At 38.2% G+C, this 23580-nt stretch overlaps 2 protein-coding genes and 1 pseudogene across 2 annotated transcripts; 2 read left to right on the forward strand and 1 right to left on the reverse strand.

Moving 5' to 3' along the window:
- Window positions 1-23580, forward strand: part of LOC110699318 — a 65639-nt pseudogene that overhangs the window by 30309 nt on the left and 11750 nt on the right.
- Window positions 20124-21281, forward strand: LOC110699133. Its single transcript, XM_021876626.1, has 2 exons — window positions 20124-20464; window positions 20728-21281. Exon 2 carries the CDS (start codon window positions 20731-20733, stop codon window positions 21208-21210), a length of 480 nt encoding a protein of 159 aa, XP_021732318.1. The 5' UTR covers window positions 20124-20464; window positions 20728-20730; the 3' UTR covers window positions 21211-21281.
- On the reverse strand, window positions 21414-22785 carry LOC110699126. Its single transcript, XM_021876617.1, has 2 exons — window positions 21970-22785; window positions 21414-21880 (listed from the first exon to the last, which is right to left on the reverse strand). The coding sequence occupies exons 1-2, from the start codon at window positions 22720-22722 to the stop codon at window positions 21596-21598; spliced, it is 1038 nt and encodes a 345-aa protein (XP_021732309.1). The 5' UTR covers window positions 22723-22785; the 3' UTR covers window positions 21414-21595.

Here is a 23580-nt window from a genome sequence, read left to right on the forward strand (position 1 = left end):
TTGATTGTACTCATGGTGGGGACATGCTTGCACCAACTCTTTGAATCTTTCCCATGCCTCACCAAGACTTTCATCGGCATCTTGCTCAAATTATGCAATTTTCCTTCTCAATTCGGCGGTCTTCTCTTCGGAGATAAAGCGCTTCAAAAACTCCTTTACAACCTCCCTCCATATTGTGAGAGAGTTCGGCTTTACTTGCTTTAGCCATTTCTTTGCTCATCCGGTGAAAGATTGCCGGAAAAGGTGCATACGAATGTAGTCTTGACTCACTTCATTGGTTTGCATCATTGCGCACAATTCAAGGAATTGGTCCAAATGTTCAATAGGGTCCTCACTTGCACTTCCGAAAAATTGCTCTGATTCGACCATTCGAGTATATTGTGGATGGATTGAGAAGTTGGTTTCCGTGACGGGTAGCAAAATCCCTCCCGTGAGCTCATAATCCTCCGGATTTCCGAACTCACGAAACAAGACATCATTCTCTTGTCCCGCCATTGATTCGCGTGGTGAACTTGAAGTAAGTATCACTCTCACTATCAACTATATCACCAAAACCTCTTCCCTCGTCTTGATAAATCCTACGGACTTGTCTCAAGGTTCGGTTGATTTCGTGGTCAATTTGATGTGAGGGTGCTCCTTGAGACCTCCTAAGCATTTACCAAAGCTAAGAAAACAATTAGCAATGACAAGGATGATAAAACAAAAGAAACAAAAAGAAAAGAAAGAAAAATGACTCTAACAAAAGCAATAAAATTCGCTAAACAAGCCGCTTCCCCGGCAACGGCGCCAAAATTTGATCGGGATAGAATATGTCGTTAAGCTACCACCCTTACCAAATTAATCATTTACAAAGCCTAAACCTACACTAAGCTAGTTAGTGGCAAGTAAAGGGTCGAACCACTAGGGAAGCACGCTAATTCAACATCAAATATCACTAATGCAAGAGTGAAAAGGGGATTGTTTTGTTGGTTTTTTTGAGTACAACACTAAAACTACAAGTAAGCAAGAAAATTGTGATTAAAATCAATAGAAAATGACGCTAGGGATTCGGGGGTTTCAAACATGCATTAGAAAGAGGGGAACAATGATAGTTATCATGATGAACATGCCAAAGAACACAAGATTCTACCTAAACAATTCATTCTCATGCAATAGTCTAGGAAAATCAATGAAATAAGTCTATGCTAATTAGGATCATTCTCATGCATCCTATTAGACACAAGCAAATCAAGAGAATAAAGAATCACAATACATGAAACTCCATTTCAATCACTCATTCTCATGCAATCATTAAAATAGAGGTGATCTTAATCTAGTTCAAATCATTTTCATGCATTCAAACTAGGAGGCAATCAAATAAAGTGCAACAATAATCTCAAGCCATTAAAAATCATGTCTTTCATCAATTTAAGGCATGTAGTCAATCCAACTATCATCATTCATCCATCATTCAATACATATCTTCCACCCCATTCCCCTAGCTAATAGTTTAGCCTAGAGAAGGGAGATTAAACATAATATCAAAACTAGAAATAAACACAAGAAACTCAAAACAAAGCATGATTGAAATATATGAAATCAATAATAACTAGATAAACTAATAAGATAGACAAAAATAAGTAACAATAAAACAAATGAATAATATTAAAGTAAAGGAGAAGAGATTACTAAAGAAAGGGTTGAAGAAAGATGAAAACTTGGATACTTGCTTGATTGATGGAAGTTTAAAGCTTGACCAAAGTTGAATACAATAAAAGAAGCTTGAATAACAATCTATTTTCTCTCTCTAGATTAGGCTAATGTACTATGGAATTAGTACCAAGTCTCTCCCTATTACAAAGGGTCTCGTCTATATATATGTGGCTCCACCCAAAAGAAAGAGACTTGGACAACAAGGCGCAAATAAATCGTAAATCCAGCTGTGCACGCTCGCACAGATGAGCTGCGCGCCTGCACACAATGTTTGTGCGCCCTCTCAACGTAGTGCGCGGCCGCAACTTTGAGGGTACGAGGAAAATGAGCGCACCCGCACATTAGTCCTGCGCGCCCGCGCATCGCTGTGTGCGCCCGCACACAAGTCGCGCATAAGGTCGCACAAACTCTCTGGTTTGGCTCTGTTTCTTCAGTCTGGCTGTGCGGGTTCTAACAGAGCTGCGCGCCCGCACAGCCTCACATGTGCGCCCGCACAAAAGCCGCACAGTACCCCGCTCACAACAGATAGCTTGACTTCTTGATATCCTCTTTCTTTCGGCACATAATACCTACAAAACCAAAGCATGGAAATCAAAATAAAAACGAAGCGATAAGACTAAGAGAAGGGAAGATAAGGGAGAAAAGGAAAGAGGAAGCAAAACTAAGTAAAAATGCTTAGAAAAAGGGCCAAACAAGCGCAAATGAGGGGAAAATCCTTAGAGAAAAAGGATAAAAGAGTGGCATAAATGCCACTTGTCATGGACTTGAACAAGTAGTTCCACGCTATAACGATAGTCCTCGTGAAGTATCGTTACATGAAAGTAACGTTCACAAGTACGAGGCTTATTGGATTGAAATACCTATGTGGACCGTTTCTGCAAGTAACCAAGCTCCTCCTCCCTTATCTAGTGCATACAAGGCATGGTTGAATCCTAGAAGTAGAAGGGAACGAGTCGGATCACGCAAATCTGATGCGAAGAGCCGTCTTTGAAATAAGAAAGCGCCTCCCAAAGATCGTCTAGGTCCAAGAACACAAGGGATTGAGTTTAAGACTCCTATAATGCCTAAAAGGAAGAACTATGTGAAATAGAAAGGTAAAGAGAAGATGGTTTATAGAGAGAAACAACCAAAGAATTCTAAGAACGGTGAAAGGAGTGGAAGTTCGACTAGGGGTGTGACGGTTCAGGCTACAAAAGACACATTAATGGTGAAGGCCAACTAGTTGAAAAAGAGAAGGAGGTTCCTAAAGTGAAGAGGGATTAGATCAGTATTGCTTTGCTTATATGATTTATAATTTATAATTTATTTTAAATAAGGCACATGATGCCAATAATTGTAGTCACATTTATTTCAATAATTATAGCATATTTATTTTCGTCTTAAATAAAAATTACAAAGACTTTTTTTTTAATATCCGAGTGAAGGAGTCGGACGTAATGGAAGAATGAAAATAAAAAAACATCGAACAAATAACTGAATTTGCAAAGACTGCGTCACTAAAAAAATCGGAAAGTCTGAAATTCCACCATGCCACGGTGGAAAATGCACTCACACGTTGGAAATTCCCGCGACACGACAATATTATTTTTTTTTGTTGCAGGTCCACCGCGCCACGGTGGAAATTTGCCGTGACACTGTACAGTTTCCCGTGGCGCGGCAAACTTTTTTTTTTTTTTTGCTGCAATTCCACAACACCACGGTGGACTGTGCCGTGACACAGTGGATAGTCCCGTGTCACGGCAACCCTTCCTTTTTCTAGTTTTATTTTTTTTTTAGCTTTGTTTTGTTGTGACGCAATGCTGAACTGGCTCGTATACTTGATCAACGGAGGAAGGATTTTATTTTTTAAAGTGGTCGGGCCCCCTTGAGGGGTTGCCTACGTATCCTTAAAAAGGAATCAGGCCAAACATAGGTCTATTGGGTCATGAACCCATGCAACTAGGCATATAATTTCTTGAGTTGATCCAAGTTGGTTAAATTGTGGAAACCGTTAGCGTCCATGTCAACCAATTGTGCCGCTCCGCCGGACAAGATGGCTTTAAAAATGTACGGGCCTGACCAATTTGGTGTAAATTTTCCTCTTGGATCCAACACATTTTTGCGAAGTGCCTTAAGCACCAGGTCACCTTCTTTGATGTTCCTAGTCTTGACTTTTTTTTATTGAAATGTCGCGCCATACGTTGTTGGTAGGTTTGGACATGATGCAAAGCTTCCATGCGTTTTTCATCAAGTAAGACTAGTTCATCATATCTTGCTCTAATCCAGTCGACTTCATCTAGTTGGCTTTCCAACGCGATTCGGAAAGAAGGGATTTTGGAACTCTATTGGTTGTACAGCTTCAAATCCATAGACCAAAGAGAAAGGGGTAGCCCCCGTTGATGTACGAATAGAGGTTTGATAACCCAAAGGGCGAAATGTAGCTTACTTGGCCAATCTTTGTAATTTTCTGTCATCGTTTCGATGATAGTTTTCACATTTTTGTTGGCCGATTAGACCGCACCATTTGTTTGTGGTCTGTAAGGTGATGATCTGTGATGCTTGATATGATATTTCTGTAATAATTCCGCGCATTCGGCTTGGAAATGTGTTCCATTGTCACTGATCATCTCATGAGGTACCCCATAGCGGCATATGATATTTTTCTCAATGAATTGAGCTACGTGTTTCGTTGTTAGCTTAGTGTATGAGGCAGCTTCGACTCATTTGGTGAAATAGTCGATTGCTACGAGGATGAATTCATGCCCCCCTTGTCCTGGTGGCGTTATATTTCCAATGATGTCGATGCCCCAAGTAGAGAAAGGCCATGGAGAAGTATATGTGTAGAGAAGCGAAGGTGGAACGTGCTGTAAATTTGCGTAGACTTGACACTTCATACATTTCTTGACGTATTCGTGACAATCTCTCTCCATAGTAGTCCAATAATAACCTTGTCGTTGAATCTTTTGGACTAACATCTTCGCATTCATGTGCATTCCACATATATCATGAAGTTTTTCCATGGTTCTGTGTGCTTCTTTCTTGGCTATGCATAAGATATTTCTCCCTACTACAGTCCACTTGTGGAGTTCTCCCCTGATGAGCACATATTGTGAGGCCAGGAGCCTCAAAGCACAGCGTGCCCTTTTATCAGTATTAGGAGGGTATTCTCCTCTTGTCACGTAATTAAGGATATCTGTATACCATGGCTCTTCATCTTCTTCTTGTGGTTCCAGTTCATCGTCAAGTGCGTGAACATAAGTCGGTTCATATCTTTTTTCTATGGTCAACCACATTCTGATTGTGTCCGTTGGAATTCCCACCATTGATGCTAATTTAGCTAGTGCGTCGGCGAACTAGTTTTCTTCTCTAGGCAAGTACGTATATTCCACTTCATCTAGTTGCTCCGTGAGAGTTTCCGGATGAACTTGATACGTAGCGAGATTTTCACTCTCACCTTCCATCTTTTGGAGATTTGGTTACTGATTAGTGAAGAATCACCGTAGATTATGAGCTTCTTAATTCCCAAGGCGACAATTGTTTCTAATCCCAAAATACATGCTTCATATTCAGCGACATTGTTGGTGACATCAAAGTCAAAGCTTCATGGAAATTGGGATATGCTCTTCATTGGGTGATACAAGGAAGACTCCTACACCACAACCTTTTTGGTTTGAAGCTCCATCGAAATAGAGCGTCCAACTATCATCTTCGGTCTTGACTAAATTTTCGTCAGGGAAATCGTACTCATCTTCTTCTTTCTCAACTTCTTCTAGCGGAAATTCTGCTAAGAAGTCAGAAACCGCAGAACCTTTGATGGCTTTTGTGGTACAAATTTCAAGTCGAACTGAGCACGATAGACTATCCACCTTGATAATCTGCCATTGAGTGTTGCTTTTTCGAACAAGTATTTGAGAGGATCCATCTTGGACATGACATGCACTGTTTGAGTGAGCATGTAGTGTCTTAGTTTCTGTGCGGCCCACACAAGTGCGAGACACAACTTTTCAAGTGGTGTGTATCGTGTCTCGTGTCCTTGAAGCTTCTTGCTCGAGTAGTAAATTGCATTCTCCTTGCTTTTGATCTCTTGTGCTAGCATTTCCCCCATCGTTTCTCTTGTGACCGTAAGGTAGAGTCGAAGAGGAAAGTCAGGTCTTGCTGGTGCTAGCACGGGTGGGTTTGCCAGGTACCCTTTGATTTTGTCGAAAGCTTTTTGGCAATCGTCATCCCATGTGACTGGGACATTTTTCTTAAGCTTCTTGAATATAGGTTCACATATCGATGTGAGTTTTGATATAAACCTACTTATATACTGCAGCCTTCCATTGAAAACTCGAATTTCCTTCTCATTCTTGGGCGGTGGCATGGCCATGATCGCATTGACTTTTGTGGGATCTATTTCAATCCCTCGAGAACTGATCACATATCCAAGTAATTTGCCTGACGTGACTCTGAATGCACACTTTGCTGGATTAAATCTCATGTTGTATTTACGAAGTCTTTCAAAGAACTTGCGAAGTGCAATGATGTGGCTTGGGCGATCTTTAGATTTAACGACCATATCATCGACATAGACCTCCACCTCTTTGTGCATCATATCATGTAGTAATGTTGTCGCTGCTCTTTGGTAGGTGGCATCCGCGTTTTGCAACCCAAATGGCATTACCATATAGCAATACGTAACCCATTGTGTGATGAATGTGGTTTTCTCCATATCTTCTTCGGCCATTAATACTTGATTATATCCGGCATAGCCGTCCATGAACGATAGGAGTGCATGGTTTGCCGTTTTATCGACCAGAATGTCAATGTGAGGTAGAGGGAACCCATCTTTCGGGCTTGCCTTATTGAGGTCACTGTAATCAACACACATTCTTACCCTTCCATCCTTCTTTGGAACTAGAACCACATTTGCTATCCACTCTGGATACTTGGATACTTTAATGAAACCTTCGGCCAATTGCTCTCTGATTTCTTCTTTGATTTTGAGAGCCACATCCGGTTTCATACGTCGCAGCTTTTGTTTGACAGGCTTCATACCTGGAATGAGTGGTATCGTATGCTGAGCTATATCCCTGTCAATTCCTAGCATATCTTGGTATGACCAAGCAAAAACATCAACAAATTCACTAAGCAAGTTAATTAGCTCTTTGCGTTCATCTTGACTTAGTGTTAATCCAATTTTTACTTCTTTAATAGTCGTATCATTGGAAATATTACATGTTTCTTTATCTTCGATAACTACCATTTTATTTTCATGTTCTTCCATTGATTTTATTATTTCTTTGTCATTTTTATCATTAGCAAAGCAATATCGATCAGGGTTAGGGGAATGACACGCATCGTAAGCAAAGGTACTCATTTTATTAAAATCATCGGTGAATACATCAAGAGAGGCAAGGTCAGCTGCGATCTCACCGGAATTATTTGGGCTAGAAAGAGAAGACTCAACAAGATACTCAGGATTGAACTCTATAGCAGAAAGAGGGTCGGCCTCAGACCCTAAGGACTCGTCCACAGGCTTAGACTCAGACTCGGACTCGGACCCAAACGACTCAGACTCATCGAACATAGGACCTTGGCCAGCGGTTATTTCCAACTTCTCTCGGCTTGGTGTAGTGATCCTCAATGTCTTGCGCCATCCCTTTGAAATATCATCAGCCTGGACAATTAACTCGAAGGGGTCAAAATCCTTGTTTGCTATAGCAGCTTGAATGAGCTCGGAATTATCTTTGCAAACAGGCTTAGATTCATTCTTCTCCATTCCAAAAAGAAGGTTAATGCCTAGATCATCAGAGCTTGGGCTAGCTGGTTTCTTAGTTGTGAAGAGCTCTTCGCCTTCATCGACAAAGTCACAATCGAGGAACATCTCGAATCCTGGTTCACGTTTCCCATCATGGACAAAATGCTCAGGGAATTCATAGCATGGGAAGTCTTCCCCTTCTTTGATGTACTTGCCATTGAGGGTGAATGGATATGGATCCATGGCCATTTCCGTCTTCATGATTCGAGCGTTATTACGAGCCTTTATTTTAAAGAGGGCTTATTTCACATCTTCTTTTTTTGGCTTGAAACCCAAGCCAAAGGTATCTTTCTTGAGTGCACCAGGATGGCCCCAAAGTTCAGCCATTTTCTTTTTGAGCCCGAGGGTCATTCTAGGGAAATGCCCTTGCTTCTTCATAATGGCATTAATGTTGGTGTTTGAATACGGATCAAAATCGAGATGACACTTCTCCTCTTCTTCAATCATGAGAACATCATCGAGTGAAAACCCCCAAAGATCTTCATCTTCTTCGTCATGTTCGACATGGACAATAGGAGTGTCGATAACTTGAATGCGCATGGGAGAGGCATCAATGGTAATTAGAACCCCTCCAAATATGGCCTTCACTTTTTGGTGCAACGACGATGGAATCGCCTTTAGCTCATGAAGCCAAGGACGTCCTAACAACAGGTTGAAAAAGGCCTTAATGTCCACCGCCAGAAACTTGGTGCGACGTTCAATGGCCCCAGTAGTTATGTTTAGTGTGATAGTACCCACGTCTTGACGGCGAGTATTATTGTAGAAACCCGTTTGTGTCTCCCCAAAACCAAACCCAGTGATCAGTACCTTTCACGTCGAATCATAATCGAATGAAGTGAAAGCGTGGAAGGTCTAATGTTGCGGATAGTTTTAATTTCTTTTCTCTTCTCTCTATTTTTGAAAACCTATTTTAAGAAAACAGACAATATAGTTTGGTTGGTCCATGATATGGGTCCAATAGTAGTATAGTTGGATGGGGCTTGAAAAGAGCTTTCCAACGATATATTATAAGCCCAATTCCGATGAATATTGAAGAAGTTATGGCCAAATTACTGAACTGGGTCTGGTTTGAGCCTCATTTGCGGCCCAATGATCTAGAGGAGGGCCTAATATAGATTTATCATTCCTAATGCAATTAGGAATGGTTTTAGTCTTCTAGATTCTTCTAGAAGGTTCTTTTCAATCCTAATTCAATTAGCATTGATAAATTGAATTTTGTTGACTTTTTAGAGTTTTCATCAGAATAAAAGAATGTTTTTGAGAAAAATACGATTTTATCCTCCTGTATGGCAATTTCTATCTGATTTTAGAAAACGCGTCAATATTTTAGTCAGCGCCAAACGCCAGCATTAGCACCTAACGCTAAGCTTGGCGCCTGGCACTAATGTCAGCGTCTGGCGCCAAACCTCGTTTTACGCGTCAGAACTCTATTTTGATTTTTTATCTTTTTGGCTGATTTTCTCTATTAATAGCCTTCTAAAAACTCCATTTTGATTCACCAACTCTCATCAAGAATTTCTTGATTACTTTCTCTCTCTAACTAGCTTTTTCTCAAAATACAAAATTCCGCATTCGCAAGACTTAGATACACCTAGCCATATTCGAAGTTGCCTTCGCCCTAGACGTGAAAGGTTTTAATTTCTAAGGGTTTGGTCCAAAATCTCTCTTTCAATTATTTAATTTAATTGTTTGATTATTAGTTTCCTTGGAGTTACTAACGTGTGTATTTTGTTATTAGAAAGAGGTACGAGGCATCCAAGTAAGTATTTTAATGGTTTTTATTGATATTATTATATAGAAATCATGCTTAGATTGTTATTTTGAACCCTAGTATCATGTTAGGATGTTTTACTTAATTTGATGTTTAGGGTGACAACAATAAATTCCTAGTATCATGTTTAAGGTAACTTTAATATCAAGTATGATTAATAGTATGATGCTTCCTATGTTCTTCCTAATATTTATGATTGTTAGTATCATGTTAGGGTTAAAGTTTTGATCTTTATTGTTTAGTGACATGCTAGGGTTTGTTATTAATCTTGTTAGTATCATATAGCTTAGGATCTTGCTATTATTATGCTTTAACATGATTTATGATTATTAATTATGATTATAATTATTTTTATGATTCATGATTTTTGTTATGAATATTATTATTATTATTATGATTATTGTTATGATTATTGTTATCATTATTTATTATGTTGCTTGATTTTTATTGTTATTGCTTGATCACACCTTTTATGCATGTTGAAAGGGAATTGGTATTTGTAATCACGCTTAATAAGATAATTAATAATCTTGTTTAGGGTTAATATGATTATAATTCAAGTGATCGCCAATAATAGTTTTATTTGTGCATTAATATTCAACCAACATAGATAAACAGGTTTAGGGTTAATCCTATTGATTGCATGTCAGTTACAAAGCGCACATGAATACGATCTGAATAAAGTAGAGGCCTATTATTAGGGCAGGTTCAATGTCTTTTAGGTTGGATTTGTACCTTCATCCCCGAATACCAGTCTTGGTTCCAGACCTATTGGAGTTAGCGATCTCTTGGATCGTTAAGGGGTGTAACCTTCACCCTGTGAACGGTTTACAAGTTCCTAAAACTTGTTGGCGACTCTTTTGCTCTATCTTCTTTCCCTTTGGACGCCACCGTACTTTAGTGTATGATCACAGTGGGGTTCAAGCTAAGGGTAATGCTTGACTTTCCCTACAATTATCATAAGCGCGAATCCCTTGAGTAGAGGGAGTCAGTTCTTTATTCTTTATGCCCAACTATAGACACCCATTTGTGTCTCCCCAAAATAAAACCCAGTGATGAGTACCTTTCACGTCGAATCATAATCGAATTGAGTGAAAGTGTGGAAAGTTTAGTGTTGCGAAAAGTTATAATTTCTTTTCTCTTCTCTCTGTTTTTGAAAACCTTTTTTAAAAAACGTGCAATCCAGTTTAGTTTGGTCCACGATATGGGTCTTATAATAGTGTAGTTGGATGGGGCTTGAAAAGACCTTTCCAACGGTATATTATAAGCCCAATTCCGATGAATATTGAGGAAGTTATGGCCAAATTACTAAACTGGGCTCGGTTTGAGCCTTATATGCGGCCCAATGAACTAGAGGAGGGCGTAATATGGATTTATCATTCTTAATGCAATTAGGAATGGTTTTAGTCTTCTAAATTCTTCTAGAACGTTCTTTTCATTCCTAATTCAATTAGCATTGATAAACTTTGTTGACTTTTTAGAATTTTAATTAAGATCAAAGAAAGTTTTTTTTGAGGAAAATACGATTTTATCCTCTTGTACGGCAATTTCTATCTGATTTTAAGAAAACCCGTGAATTTGTGAGTCAGCGCCAAACGCCAGTTGTAGCGCCTGTTGCTAGCGTTAGTGCCTGGCGCTAATGTTAGCGTATGGCGCTAATTGTCGGCGTCGGCGCTAATAAAATTTTATCTGCGTCAGAACTCTGTTTTGATTTTTATCTTTTTGGTTGATTTTCTTTATAAATAGTGGTCTAAAAACTCCGTTTTCATTCATCAATTCTCATCAATTCTTATTCTTTCTAATTCTTTCTTCTCACCAACTCTCATCAAGATTCTCTCTCTCTTTTCTAAACTAGCCTTTTCACAAATATAAAAATTCCGCATTCATTAGACTTAGATACACCTAGCAAATTTCGAAGTTGCCTTCGCTCTAGACGTGAAAGGTTTAATTTCTGAGGGTTTGGTCCCAAATCTCAATTTAAATTATTTAATTTAATTGTGTTGTTTATTATTTTCCTTGAAGTTACTAACATGTGTATTTTGTTATTAGAAAGAGGTACGAGACATCTAAGTAAGTGCTTTAATTGTTTATGTTGTTATTATGATACATAAATCATGCTTAAGTTGTTATTTTGATTCCTAGTATCATGTTTGGATGTTTTATTGCTTCCTAGTATCATGTTTTGGGTAAAGAATATAATATCAATTATGATTTCTATGATGCCGTTTATTATCTTTCCTAATATTTATGATGTTAGAATCATGTTAGGGTTAAAGATTTGATTTTTATTACTTAGTGACATGCTAGGGTTTGTTATTAATCTTGTTAGTATCATGCCTAGTATCTTGCTATCGTTACGCTTTAACATGATTATGATTATTTTCATGATTTATTGATTATAATTATTATTATGATTATGATTAAAATATTATTATTATGATTGTTATTGTTGCTTGATATATATTTATTGTTATTGCTTGATCACGCCTTTTATGCATGTTTTAAGGGAATTGGTACTTGTAATCACGCTTAATAAGATAATTACTAATCTGTTTAGGGTTAATTTTGATTATAATTCAAGTGATCTCCAATAATAGTTTGTTTGTGCATTAATATTCAACCAACATAGATAAACAGGTTTAGGGTTAATCCTATTGCTTGTATGTTAGTCAAAAAGCGTACATGAATACGATCAGAATAAAGTAGAGGCCTATTATTAGGGCAGGTTCAATCTCTGTTAGGTTGGATTTGTACCTTCATCCCCGAACCCTATTTGGTTCAAGACCTGATGGAGTTGACGATCTCTTGGATAGTTAAGGGGTGTAACCTTCACCTCGTGAACGGTTTACAAGTTCCTAAAAAACTTGTTGGTGACTCTTTTGCTCTATCTTCTTTCCCTTTGGACGCCACCGTACTTTAGTGTATGATCACAGTGGGGTTCAATCTAGGGGATTAACGCTTGAAATATTCCCTACACGGTGAAGATTGTTCTGATTGTTGTTCTTCTTGTTTTTCCAAGTGCTGTTATTATTGAAGAAGAAGGAGTGTCGTTCTTCTTGTTTTTCTAAGTGATGTTATTATTGTTGCTACCACCAGTCTTCATCAGTTCATCCTCGATATTGATTCCAATATCGTATACAGCTTCAAAGGTACTCAGAGGCAGAAACTTCAAGTGTTGCTTGTACTTATGAGTCAAATTTGCAATGAACAAGCGAACCATCTCTTTTTCCTTGTGGGGATCCACCAAGAGCGCAGTTGTTTCCCTCGACATGCTTAAGTAAGTGGTGAAGCCATCATTCTCTTTCTGTTTGAGAATGGAGAGTTCACGTTCAGAAGTCTTGGCCTGAATGTCACACTTGTAACGATTCATGAAGCTTTCAGCAACATCTTCCCATGTCGCAACATGTTTGGTTTCCAAAGAGTAAAACCATTGTTGACAGGCGTGCTCTAAGGAAAGAGGGAACACCGTAGGGAAGAGTGTGAATCTACTCCCTTAAGAGCCATGGTTGCAGAAAAAGCCTTCCAATGGAAAAGCGGATTATCAGTAGGCTTGAACTTGGGAATGTCAGCAGTGGAAAACTTCTCAGGAAGCTTGTCCCTTATGGAACAAGAGGCGACAGGTTGCTCCACATAAGTGAATTCCTCAGAAATCTTACTCATCTGTTCCTTAATCTTGTCCATTGCAGCGGCAGTGACATTGTTCTGAATGTCTTGCTCTACCGTGTTGACTCTAGTGGAGAGTGTTTGCATCATGTTAGACAACATTTCAATTGTCTTGTTGATGTTCTCGATATCTTCCTTAGTAGAAATTGGTTGAAAGTAGACTGGAGATGGATCTTGTGGAGATGATTGTGGTGGTTTCCTTGTACGCCTCTTTGGTATAAGAGGTTGTTGAGGTATTGACTCGAATAGTAACAATCTCCCCTGCTCCTTGACCAAGTGCTGTGACACCGAAACAAACACACCTTTAATGACCAAACTTAACCTTAACCCATCCGGAAAAATAAAAAATTTAAATTTTGAATTTCTATTTTTTTATTTAAAAAAAATAAATAAAATATATGGGAGGATACCATCCGACTTACTCTGAAAAAAACGGCACAGAAAAAAGACTACCCTAAAATACGGTCATGAAATGGTGCACGACTAACGAGAAAAGTGTGTGAACACGACATGTGAGTGATTAAGTGAGGTTATGGACGCGTGTTATGACCATACAGCTAGACACGACACCAAATTGGACACATAAACCACATACGTACGCACAAAAACAAAAACAAGACTGACGAGAAACTTTTCCTGGGCACCGTGTCACGGTGCTAACTGTCATGACACGGTGCAGTCTACCGTCAGATGGTAGAAAGTGTCGTGTCATGGCACTGTTCACCGTGGCGCGTCAGGACTTGTCGTGACACGGTGCTCAGTTCCAGGTCTTTTTTGTGAGTTTTTCCAGATTTTAGTCGATTTTAGGTCCGTACTAATTACTATGTGGAAATAAAAACCCTCGATCATGGTTTAAACAAAAAGAGTAAACACATGAGGGTTAGCACCAAACAAATCATGTGGCATTTAGTCACGATGATGTAAAAAAAGTTCGCAACCTAGAGTCAAGATCTATGTTCAACTATTGGTCAAGCTTTGGGTGTCAAAAGGGTACCATGGTGAAAAGTTTGGATGCGTTAACAAGGCAGCCTCCCTTGAGGGTGTATGCCAACGGGCAGCTCCGCGATTTCGTGATGAAATCAGACTCGACTCCATGGTTTGGGTGGATTGAATAACTCGGATGAACCCTTATTGCCATAAGCGTTTTTGGATTGATAGAGCTTAATTCCCCCGGGGCTAAGACGCATGTAGAACACACACGTTTTTTCAGAAAAAATCGAAGGAAGTTGACTGTTAGAAGATAAAACAAGGCACAGGACTGATTTTAGGACTGCCATGACACGGCAGAGATTCCCGTGCCACGGTACTGCACACCGTCAGACGATGTACTATACCGTGACACGGTAGATTCTGCCGGGGCACGGCAGTCAGAAAATCTGACTGTTGCCCTTTTTTCCTTAGTACGCAATGAAATTATTAAATTTCTCCTACGGGACAGACCTGAATGCGACGTTAAAACGTCTATGCTTATGAAAAAATGTCAAATTAATCACAGGAATATTTTTCAAGAATCTTTCAAGTCTCACCCACTCATCTTAATTACATATCGATCACTCAAATCGATAAATAACCAAGAATCCTCCCCAGTGGAGTCGCCAAATTGTAGGCGTCGTTCGAAGTTCCCTACGTTAAAGCATGTGTGAATATGCTTGGCACTCATAGGAAGTGGGAATTGACATAATACGATTAGGGATAAATAAAGTAGGGAGCCGCCAACAAGTTTTTAAGGAACTTTTAAACCGTTCACGGATCATAAAATGGCAACCACGATAAGGGACAACGATAGGCAACAACGATGAACCTGTGAAAGTTACACCCCATTCATAATCCATGATATTACTAACCCCATATGGTTCGGAACCACGAAAGGAGGATCGCGGATGATGGTACGAAGTGAGTCATGGAGTCACATTCGCCCGTATTGGCCTCTACTCGATTCTTATAGTGAAAAATGATTCCTGCGATCTTAAAGGCATACAAACGAAAATTCAATTTGCTTCAAACTATTATTATGCTAAATAGGTTGAAGATTAATGCAACATATAATTCTAAAATATGGTGATCACTTGATTTAATAACAAGATTAAAAAGGAACCTAAACCGGTCGTCCAAATTATCTTATTAGGCGTGATTTTCAATTACATATTCCCTTTAAACATGCAATATGGTGATCAATAATAATATAATAGAATAAACATTAATATTAGAAGCAATTTAACAATAATTCCAACAATATAAAATCGTTAGAAAAATAATAGAAATAAAAGGAACATAATTCTTACTTTGATTCTGTTTGCTTGCAACTACAAAATAATAAACGAGTTATTAACTTCAAGGAAATAATAATAAAACAATAATTAAATTAAATTAAGTTAAGTAGAGTTGATTTGGGGCCAAACTCTCAAACAGTTCTACCTTTCACGCCTTGGTTTAAGGACAAAACCACGAGTAAAGTATGGACTCCTGGGAGTGCTTGAAGAAGGAATTTTGAAAGAATAAGGGTAGGCTAGTGTTTAGGCTAGAGCATAGAAGAGAGAAAAATAGAGAATTAATTGATGCCCCGTACATCAAAAATGAGGGGGTATTTATAGAAAACATGTGCCGAGGGAACACATAGAACCCTAAAGTGATAAAAACCCTAAAAAAGTATACCGCGACACAGAAAAGTGTGTCGTGACACGGGGAATCCCATCGTCAGCCAGGAAACATTCCCGTGTCACGGTGTACTTTTGTGTGACGCGGGAAATATATGCTGAACGGGAGAGAAAACGCGTTAAGGGTTTACGCGGAAAGGACACAAAAACCCCCGTGTCACAGCAGGTGTCCCGTGTCACGGGGAACCCCACTGTTAGACGGGAAAGTTTCCCATGACATGATGGACTGTTGCCGTGACACGGGAATTTTCAGTCCGCTTTTTCGTCTAAATTCATTTTTAACCCTAATTTCGTTCAGCATTTTAGGTGTCGATTGATAATTTTGGGCCATGTCATGATTTTATTACTATTTGCGCTAAAATAAATAAAAAGTTTGGGCGAAAATAAATAATAAAATAAAAAAGGTTTGCGCTAAAATAAATAAAAAGTTTGGGCTGAAATTAAAACTATGCTTTGACCAAACATCAAAACTGATCCATGGACTATTCCAAAATTTAATTTAATTAAATACGATATTTTAAGCACTCTCTCGGGATTAAATACTGAACCCGACCAATAGTGGCAGTGAAAGATCGTTCATCATCGGGTTTGGTTTTGGGGAGACATTTTTAGGTGTCTATAGTGGCCAATTTGTTGTTGAAGCTTGCCTTTTTTCTTTAGCCTCTTTATATGATGGTCTCTTTCTTGATCTCTCTTTGATGGTGTTTGCTCATTCTTTGTTGTTGTGATGATTTTTCATTGATGATGATGCATGTGTTGCTCCCTAGAATCCAATCCCCTAATACCCAAATCCCATGAGTCGAAACCCTTGAATCCAAATTTAATAGCTTATTAATTTGTTGATTAGTTAGATGTTTAGTTGGTTATTTAGTTCTTATTTTCTTATCTTTGCTTTCTTAATAGGTTATTTTAGCTTATTAGTTTCTTTCATTTTCGTTTTCTTTTCTTTTTTTTTTTTTTTTTTTTTTTTTTGAAGTTACTAACCATTTTCTTTTCTATAGTTCTCTTTTCTATTTTTTTTCTAACATGGCTTTGATGATGATGCTTTGTTTCTTGGAACTTATTGAGGTGGTTGATTCTTCACCTTACTATTTTAGCGTTGCTCGGATGCTGGTGAGATCTTTCTTATTTTTCTTTATCTCTTTTATTTTCTTGGATGCCTAGTTTAGGATTAGTTTTAGGAGGAGTTGAATGGTTCGAGGTTGGATTCTTATAACACGTAGAATGTTTGGGATCATTGGCGATGTTGTCATTTGATCACTTGTTTGTTGATTGGGAATTACGTGTTATAATTGCATTTTCGTTCCATTCTTTATTTTCCTACTTTTCCTTAATCTATGTTTTTCTTTTTATCGTTTCTTTTCTTTTATTTTTCTTTCTTCTTTCTTCTTGGTTTTGGTTTTTGGTATGTTTTGGGGCTTTATTTGTCACTTTTTGTTTTTCTTTTTAATTGGACTATGTACAACCAATTTTTGCTTTTGAATGAACATCTTCCTAAGTGGTATGGGTATGCACGGTTTGAGAGTATGCTTGGTTGACTCTAGGATAGGTGTATTCTAAGGTAGCATGTCTAAGAACTAGGAGGATCGTGAAACCGGATAGTACTTGTTTGTGGCATGTTGGTAGTTGATTCCTATAGTCAATTTGACACCTATATTGAGTTTTTGCTACATCCATGTGAGGCTCATCATTTTTCAAGTCTTCAACATTTCTTTGCATGAGCGGCATGGATCCTTGACTATTGCGGACCTAATCTTGAATCTTGACTCATAATTCTTAAACACGAGACTGATCCATCTAGGGAAGACAAAGACATCTTTTCGGGGTGGTAATTTTTAATTTCTATGATTTTCTTCTTTATTTTTAGTTCATTGGGTTTACATTTTCCTTGTTGCTAACCATTTGGGCCTTTTCCCTTCTTTTCAAGCCACATCTTTAGATTTTTGAGCCTTTTGTTTCTTTTTGTTCCATTTTTGGTTTCTATGAAGCAAATGGTCATGTTTTTGGAGTTTGTGGTGTATATGGTTGGATATTGGTTCTATTTGTAAGCAACTTGTCTTTTGTATATATAATGAATAATGGCATATGAATATTTGGAAAAAGCCGTCCAAAGTTTAAAAAGGCAAGGACATAATATATGCTAAGTTGTAAAAGTCGTCCCAAGTCATAAGAGGCGAGGACAATTGCTCTCTATACATGAAAAAAAAGAAGTTGAAAATGAGAAAATCCAAAAACATTTTGATGTAATTCTTTTCCCTTTTCAAGCATTGAGGATAATGCTTCCTTTAAGCTTGGGGGAGATGCGTTTACACTTTTTCTATATATTCTTGTGGTTATAGCTTTGAATAAGCTTGGGGGAGTTAGTTTGTTTTTGTTTGGCAATTTCTTGGTTATGAGGAGAAGGTTTGATCACCCTTTGCTTCACTAATTAGGAATACCGCCAAATTTTAAAATTTTAAGCCTACTCTCACCCTTTTTTCCCTTACGTTAAAACCATTGGGAAAGACCTTTCGACCTAGAGGTTGAGTCATATTTTGAGGGAAGGCATTATGAGTTAAAGCCTAAAGAGAGGGAATGCAAAGTCAAGACGTCGAGTAGCCCAAAAGTGTGTTCTTTTCCGGCTCCTTCGAGGAGCCATTGAGATGCTCATTAGAGGGAGATTTGCGACTATAGGGAGAACGCGGTAAGATCGAATGGAATGAAGGTGAATTGTGATAACTAGTTCTCTACGCTTAGCATATTTTATGTTTCAATCAACCTCGAATATCTTGAAACGTGCATACCTGTCGACACCCATTTGTGTCTCCCCAAAACCAAACCCAGTGATGAGTACCTTTCGCGTCGAATCATAATTGAATGAACCGAAAGTGTGGAAAGTCTAGCGTTGCGGATAGTTTTAATTTCTTTTCTTTTCTCTTTGTTTTTGAAAACTTATTTTAAGAAAACAGCCAATATAGTTTGGTTGGTCCATGATATGGGTCCAATAGTAGTTTAGTTGGATGGGGCTTGTAAATTCCTTTCCAACGATATATTATAAGCCCAATTTTGATGAATATCGAGGAAGTTATGGCCAAAATACTTAACTGGGCCCGGTTTGAGCCTTATATGTGGCCCAATGATCTAGAGAAGGGTCTATTATTAATTATCATTCCTAAAGCTATTAGGATTGATTATAGTCTTCTAGAATACTCTAGAAGGTTATTTTAAATCCTAATGTAGTTAGGATTAATAATTATGTTTTAAAGAGTTTGAAATTGAATAAAACACTTCTTTTAAGAATCCTTGTTTTGTACGAAGTGGAATATATTCAGATTTTATTTTCGTGCCTCATAATATTTATTTAAATTTTATATGGTTGGATAGATATTGAAATTATCTTTCCAATGATGTATTATAATATTAAATCCGAGTTATAACGAAAAAGATATGAATGAGACATGAAACTTTATCCAAAATTGACACCCTTCCACTATTTTGGCCATATCTTTTTATCTACATAATATTTTAATATGATTATAATTGGGTTGGAAAGTAGACTTTAAGAGCTTTCCAACGACATATTATATGCCTTATTTGGACTTCCGGATCAAAAAATATGATAAAAACTAAAATACGTTAAAAACAGGCTTGGCGCTTGACTCCAGGCATTGGCGCCTGGGACCAGGCCTGGTGCTAGCTATTGGCGCCTGGCGTCAATGGCCAATGCCTGGCACCAACCTCTTTTTGCGTGCGCCAGACTCTGTTTTGTTAATTTTATCTTTTTGGCTGATTTTCTCTATAAATAACGTATTAAAAACTCCGTTTTCGATAAACCAGATTTCATCGTTTCTTATTTTTAAAACAAGTTTTCAATTCTCTCTTAATTCATTCATCTCTTCATCTTTCTCTTTTTCTAAACTAGCCTTTTCTCAAATACAAAATTCCGCATTCGCAAGATCTAGAAACACCTAGCCATATTCGAAGTTGCCTTCGCCCTAGACGTGAATGGTTTAATTTCTGAGGGTTTGGTCCCAAATCTCTATTTCAATTATTTAATTTAATTGTTTGATTTATTATTTTCCTTGAAGTTGCTAACGTGTGTATGTTGTAATTAGAAAGAGGTACTAGGCATCCAAGTAAGTACTTTAATGGTTTTTATTGATGTTATTATATAGAAATCATGCTTAGATTGTTATTATTATTCCTAGTATCATGTTAGGATGTTTTCCTTAATTTCATGTTTAGGGTGTCAACAATAAAGTCCTAGTATCATGTCTAGGGTAATTTTAATATTAAATATGATTGTTGCGATGCTTCCTATGTTCTTCCTAATATTTATGATTGTTAGTATCATGTTAGGGTTAATGATTTCATTTTTATTGCTCAGTGACATGCTAGGGTTTGTTATTAATCTTGTTAGTATCATGCCTAGGATCTTGCTATTATTATGCTTTAATATTAACATGATTATTATTATAATCGTTATAATTTATGATGGTTATGAATTTTATTATTATTATTATTTTGATGATGATTATTTTCTTTAGGATATTTTGGATTTTAACACCTTACAAAAGGCTGAAAATGTTTTTTAACACCCCCCAAAAAAAAACTTTTATTTTAACACCTCCCAAAAATATAAAAGTTGGAAGTTAACACCAAAATCCATCTTCCGTTAACAGAACTGTTAGTGGGGCCCACCCCAACGGATATATTTTTAAAAGATCTGTATATAAGAACCATTCTTCCACGATTCTTGCACGATATATAAGAACCATTCTTGCACGATTCTCCCCCAATGAACGAAATCGTTGTTCTTATTGAATAGCAGCAGCGCATTGCATTGTTGCACGATACTTGAAACAATTCTTTCACGATTCTTCCACGATTTTTGAGAAGAGGAACAGATTGAAGCTGCTGAAACAGGTGAGTGCGGTCAATTGTTCGGTTGTTTGGTAATTATGGTTTAAATTCTCTTCAATTATTATTTGCAATTGTTTCGTACTCAGATTAATGGTTGGATTATGTTATGTACGCATCTAAATGCCCAATTGCGAAATTAGGGTTCGTCAGAAATTGAATTTGGGGCTTTTCGTATTATGAAATTAAAAATGAATTTTGTTGCTGTCAATGTTAATTCGTCAGTGTACAAATCTGTAAATGTGACTGTCGATCTAAAATTGATGCAGATTATGTCGTTTGTTAGCTCTTCCCCTCCTGAGGCCAGAAAATGTAAGTGTGGTGTGCCAATGGCCAAGCTCACTAGCTGGACAAGGGAGAATCCAGGCAGGAAGTTCATATCATGTAAGTTTTATGACCCAATAACAGAAACAAGGGGTTGCAAAGCTTTCGAATGGGTTGATCAACCTGATGGAACAGATTGGCAAACAGGGGTTATCAACAACCTGTTGTTGGATAAGAAGCTGCTAAAGGGTGAAGTTAATGAATTGAAAAGGGAAGTTGATGAAATCAGTGGCCAAAGGAGGTGCCTACTTAATGAAGTTGATAATTTGAAGATGAGATGCAAGGCCTTGAACGCTGACAGGAAGAGAATGAACAGGGAGTGCAATGAAGGGAAGGTGTCTTCAATCAGCTGTTTTGGTTGGGTGGGCATGGCCATTTGTATAGGTTTGTCAATGGGTGTAATTTTCCTAATGGCTAGGGGTGTGTAATAGTAAGCTGTATTAAGTAGTTATAATTTCTTGTAATGACTTGAAGTGTTATAAATATGTCTTTTAATCAACCTATTTATGCCTTGTCTAAGTTCCTATTTATGCCTTGTCTTTTAATCAACCTATTTAAACATGTGAAACATTAAAACATGGGAAATATGTGAAACACTAAGATAGTTCAAGTACAGGTTGACAAAAGAACCTTACTTCAACATGTTTCAATGGCAATCAAAGCCATGCAACCATTACAATTCAATATCTAATTGTTCAAATTTGTTAAGGGAAGCCACTAAAAAACTAGCAAGTTACATAACCAGTCATGAGTACATAATAAAAGTTTGAAATTGTTCAACAGACATAATGTTTGATATCCAGCATGAGTACATCACTGAGTAAGGTTGTTGAGGGATTGCAGCCTGGCCCTTGTTACAACACCTGTGGCTGTTGTAGGCTGACTTGAGGAAGACCTTGTCTTTCTTTTTGGTTGGCTTGAGGCAGGCTGACTTGAGGAAGGCTGAGCTGAGGATGGCTGACTAGAGGATGGCTGAGCTGAGGAATGCTTAGCTGAGGAAGACTGTGGCTGTGGGCGCTTGCTGAATGGCAGACAACCTTCTTGCTCTTGAGGAAACTTTTTGTTTCCTATGCTGTTTGGTCCAGCCCCAATTGCACTCTATGACATGCATATAAAAATAAAAAGTCAATGGAAAAGACACATACATATATAAAACAAAGGGGGAGTTGGTGTAATGCTTGTGTTACCTTTTTAGCAGCCCTAATCTCTTTCTTCTTCCTCTCCTCCACCATCCAAGGAGTGTTCAGTGGGGGTCTGCCTGCTGACTTTATCAGCTCTGTAGCTGGTGCAGCAGGTACTTTGCAAGTCTTGGCATAATGCCTATATCCCCCACAGTTGCTGCATTGCTTCTTCCTCTTGGTACTTGCCTGACCACCTGAAGAAGAACATTCTCCTGGCTCAAGCTTCCTTTTTTTGCTCTTTGGTCTCCCAGGTTGCACCTTAACAGAAGGGGGTAGTGGTTCCCTCATTCTGACTCTCTCCCAGTGCTTTGGGCCAGGCATTGGTTGGACAGCTGGTTCATAAGCAGACCTGTATGTGTCCATGGTATAGTATGGGTCAACAACAGCCTCTATGTCACCCCTCATATCCAATATGCAGGCATAAGCATGAACACATGGAATGCCAGTGAGTTCCCAATGGTAACATGTGCAGGTCTCCTTGTCCAAATCAACCAACACCTGGTCATCCTTCAGCTGCACCTCAAATGTATTCCCTCTGGATGGCTGCACCACACAGGACCTAGCCACAAAGTCTATCCTCCCCAGAACATGCCTCACATATGGCACTAAGTTGTGTGTAATTGTTTTTGAATCCTCCCACTTTTCATTATTCCTGTTCATAATATACCTCCTCATCCATTCCATTTGGGTGAGGATAGGTTTATCTCTGGCAGGCCTAATGACTGCATTGAAAGTCTCACACATGTTGTTCAACAACATGTTGGACTTGCAGTTTGGTGTGAATGCATGTCTAGACCAATGGTGGGGAGGAATGTTGATTAAATACTCAAAGCAAGGATACAGTTAAGCGGCAACAATCGGTTACTTTCAAAGATGTGTGCTCGACGGTGCAAGATACGCATTTCTTAACTCTTTTATCTGTTTAACTAACGTTAGTTTGCAGGTATCGGCATTATAAGATTGATTTAGGATCGCAGAACGTTCTGAATCATTCTCCGTCCCTATCGCTACTTTGACATTTGTTTTCGAAACTTGCTTTTCTCCAAACTCATTCAAAGTGGGGGCTTCTGTAGACACCCATTTGTGTCTCCCCAAAAACAAACCCAATGATGAGTACCTTTTGCGTCGAATCATAATCGAATGAAGCGAAAGTGTGGAAACTCTAGCGTTGCGGATAGTTTTAATTTCTTTACTTTTCTCTCTGTTTTTGAAAACTTATTTTAAGAAAACAGCCAATCTATTTTCGTTGGTCCATGATATGGGTCCAATAGTAGTGTAGTTGGATAGGGCTTCCAAACACCTTTCCAACGATATATTATAAGCCCAATTCCGATGAATATCGAGGAAGTTATGGCCAAAATACTAATCTGGGCCCGGTTTGAGCCTTATATGTGGCCCAATGATCTAGAGGAGGGCCTATTATTAATTATCATTCCTAAAGCTGGAACCAGGCCTGGCGCCTGGCGCCAATGGCCAATGCCTGGCGCCAACCTCGTTTTGCGTGCGCCAGACTCTGTTTTGTTAATATTATCTTTTTGGCTGATTTTCTTTATAAATAACGTATTAAAAACTCCGTTTTCGATAAACCAGATTTCATCGTTTCTTATTTTTAAAAAT

This window comes from Chenopodium quinoa, unplaced genomic scaffold, assembly GCF_001683475.1.
Source record: "Chenopodium quinoa cultivar QQ74 unplaced genomic scaffold, ASM168347v1, whole genome shotgun sequence".
NCBI lineage: Eukaryota > Viridiplantae > Streptophyta > Magnoliopsida > Caryophyllales > Amaranthaceae > Chenopodium > Chenopodium quinoa.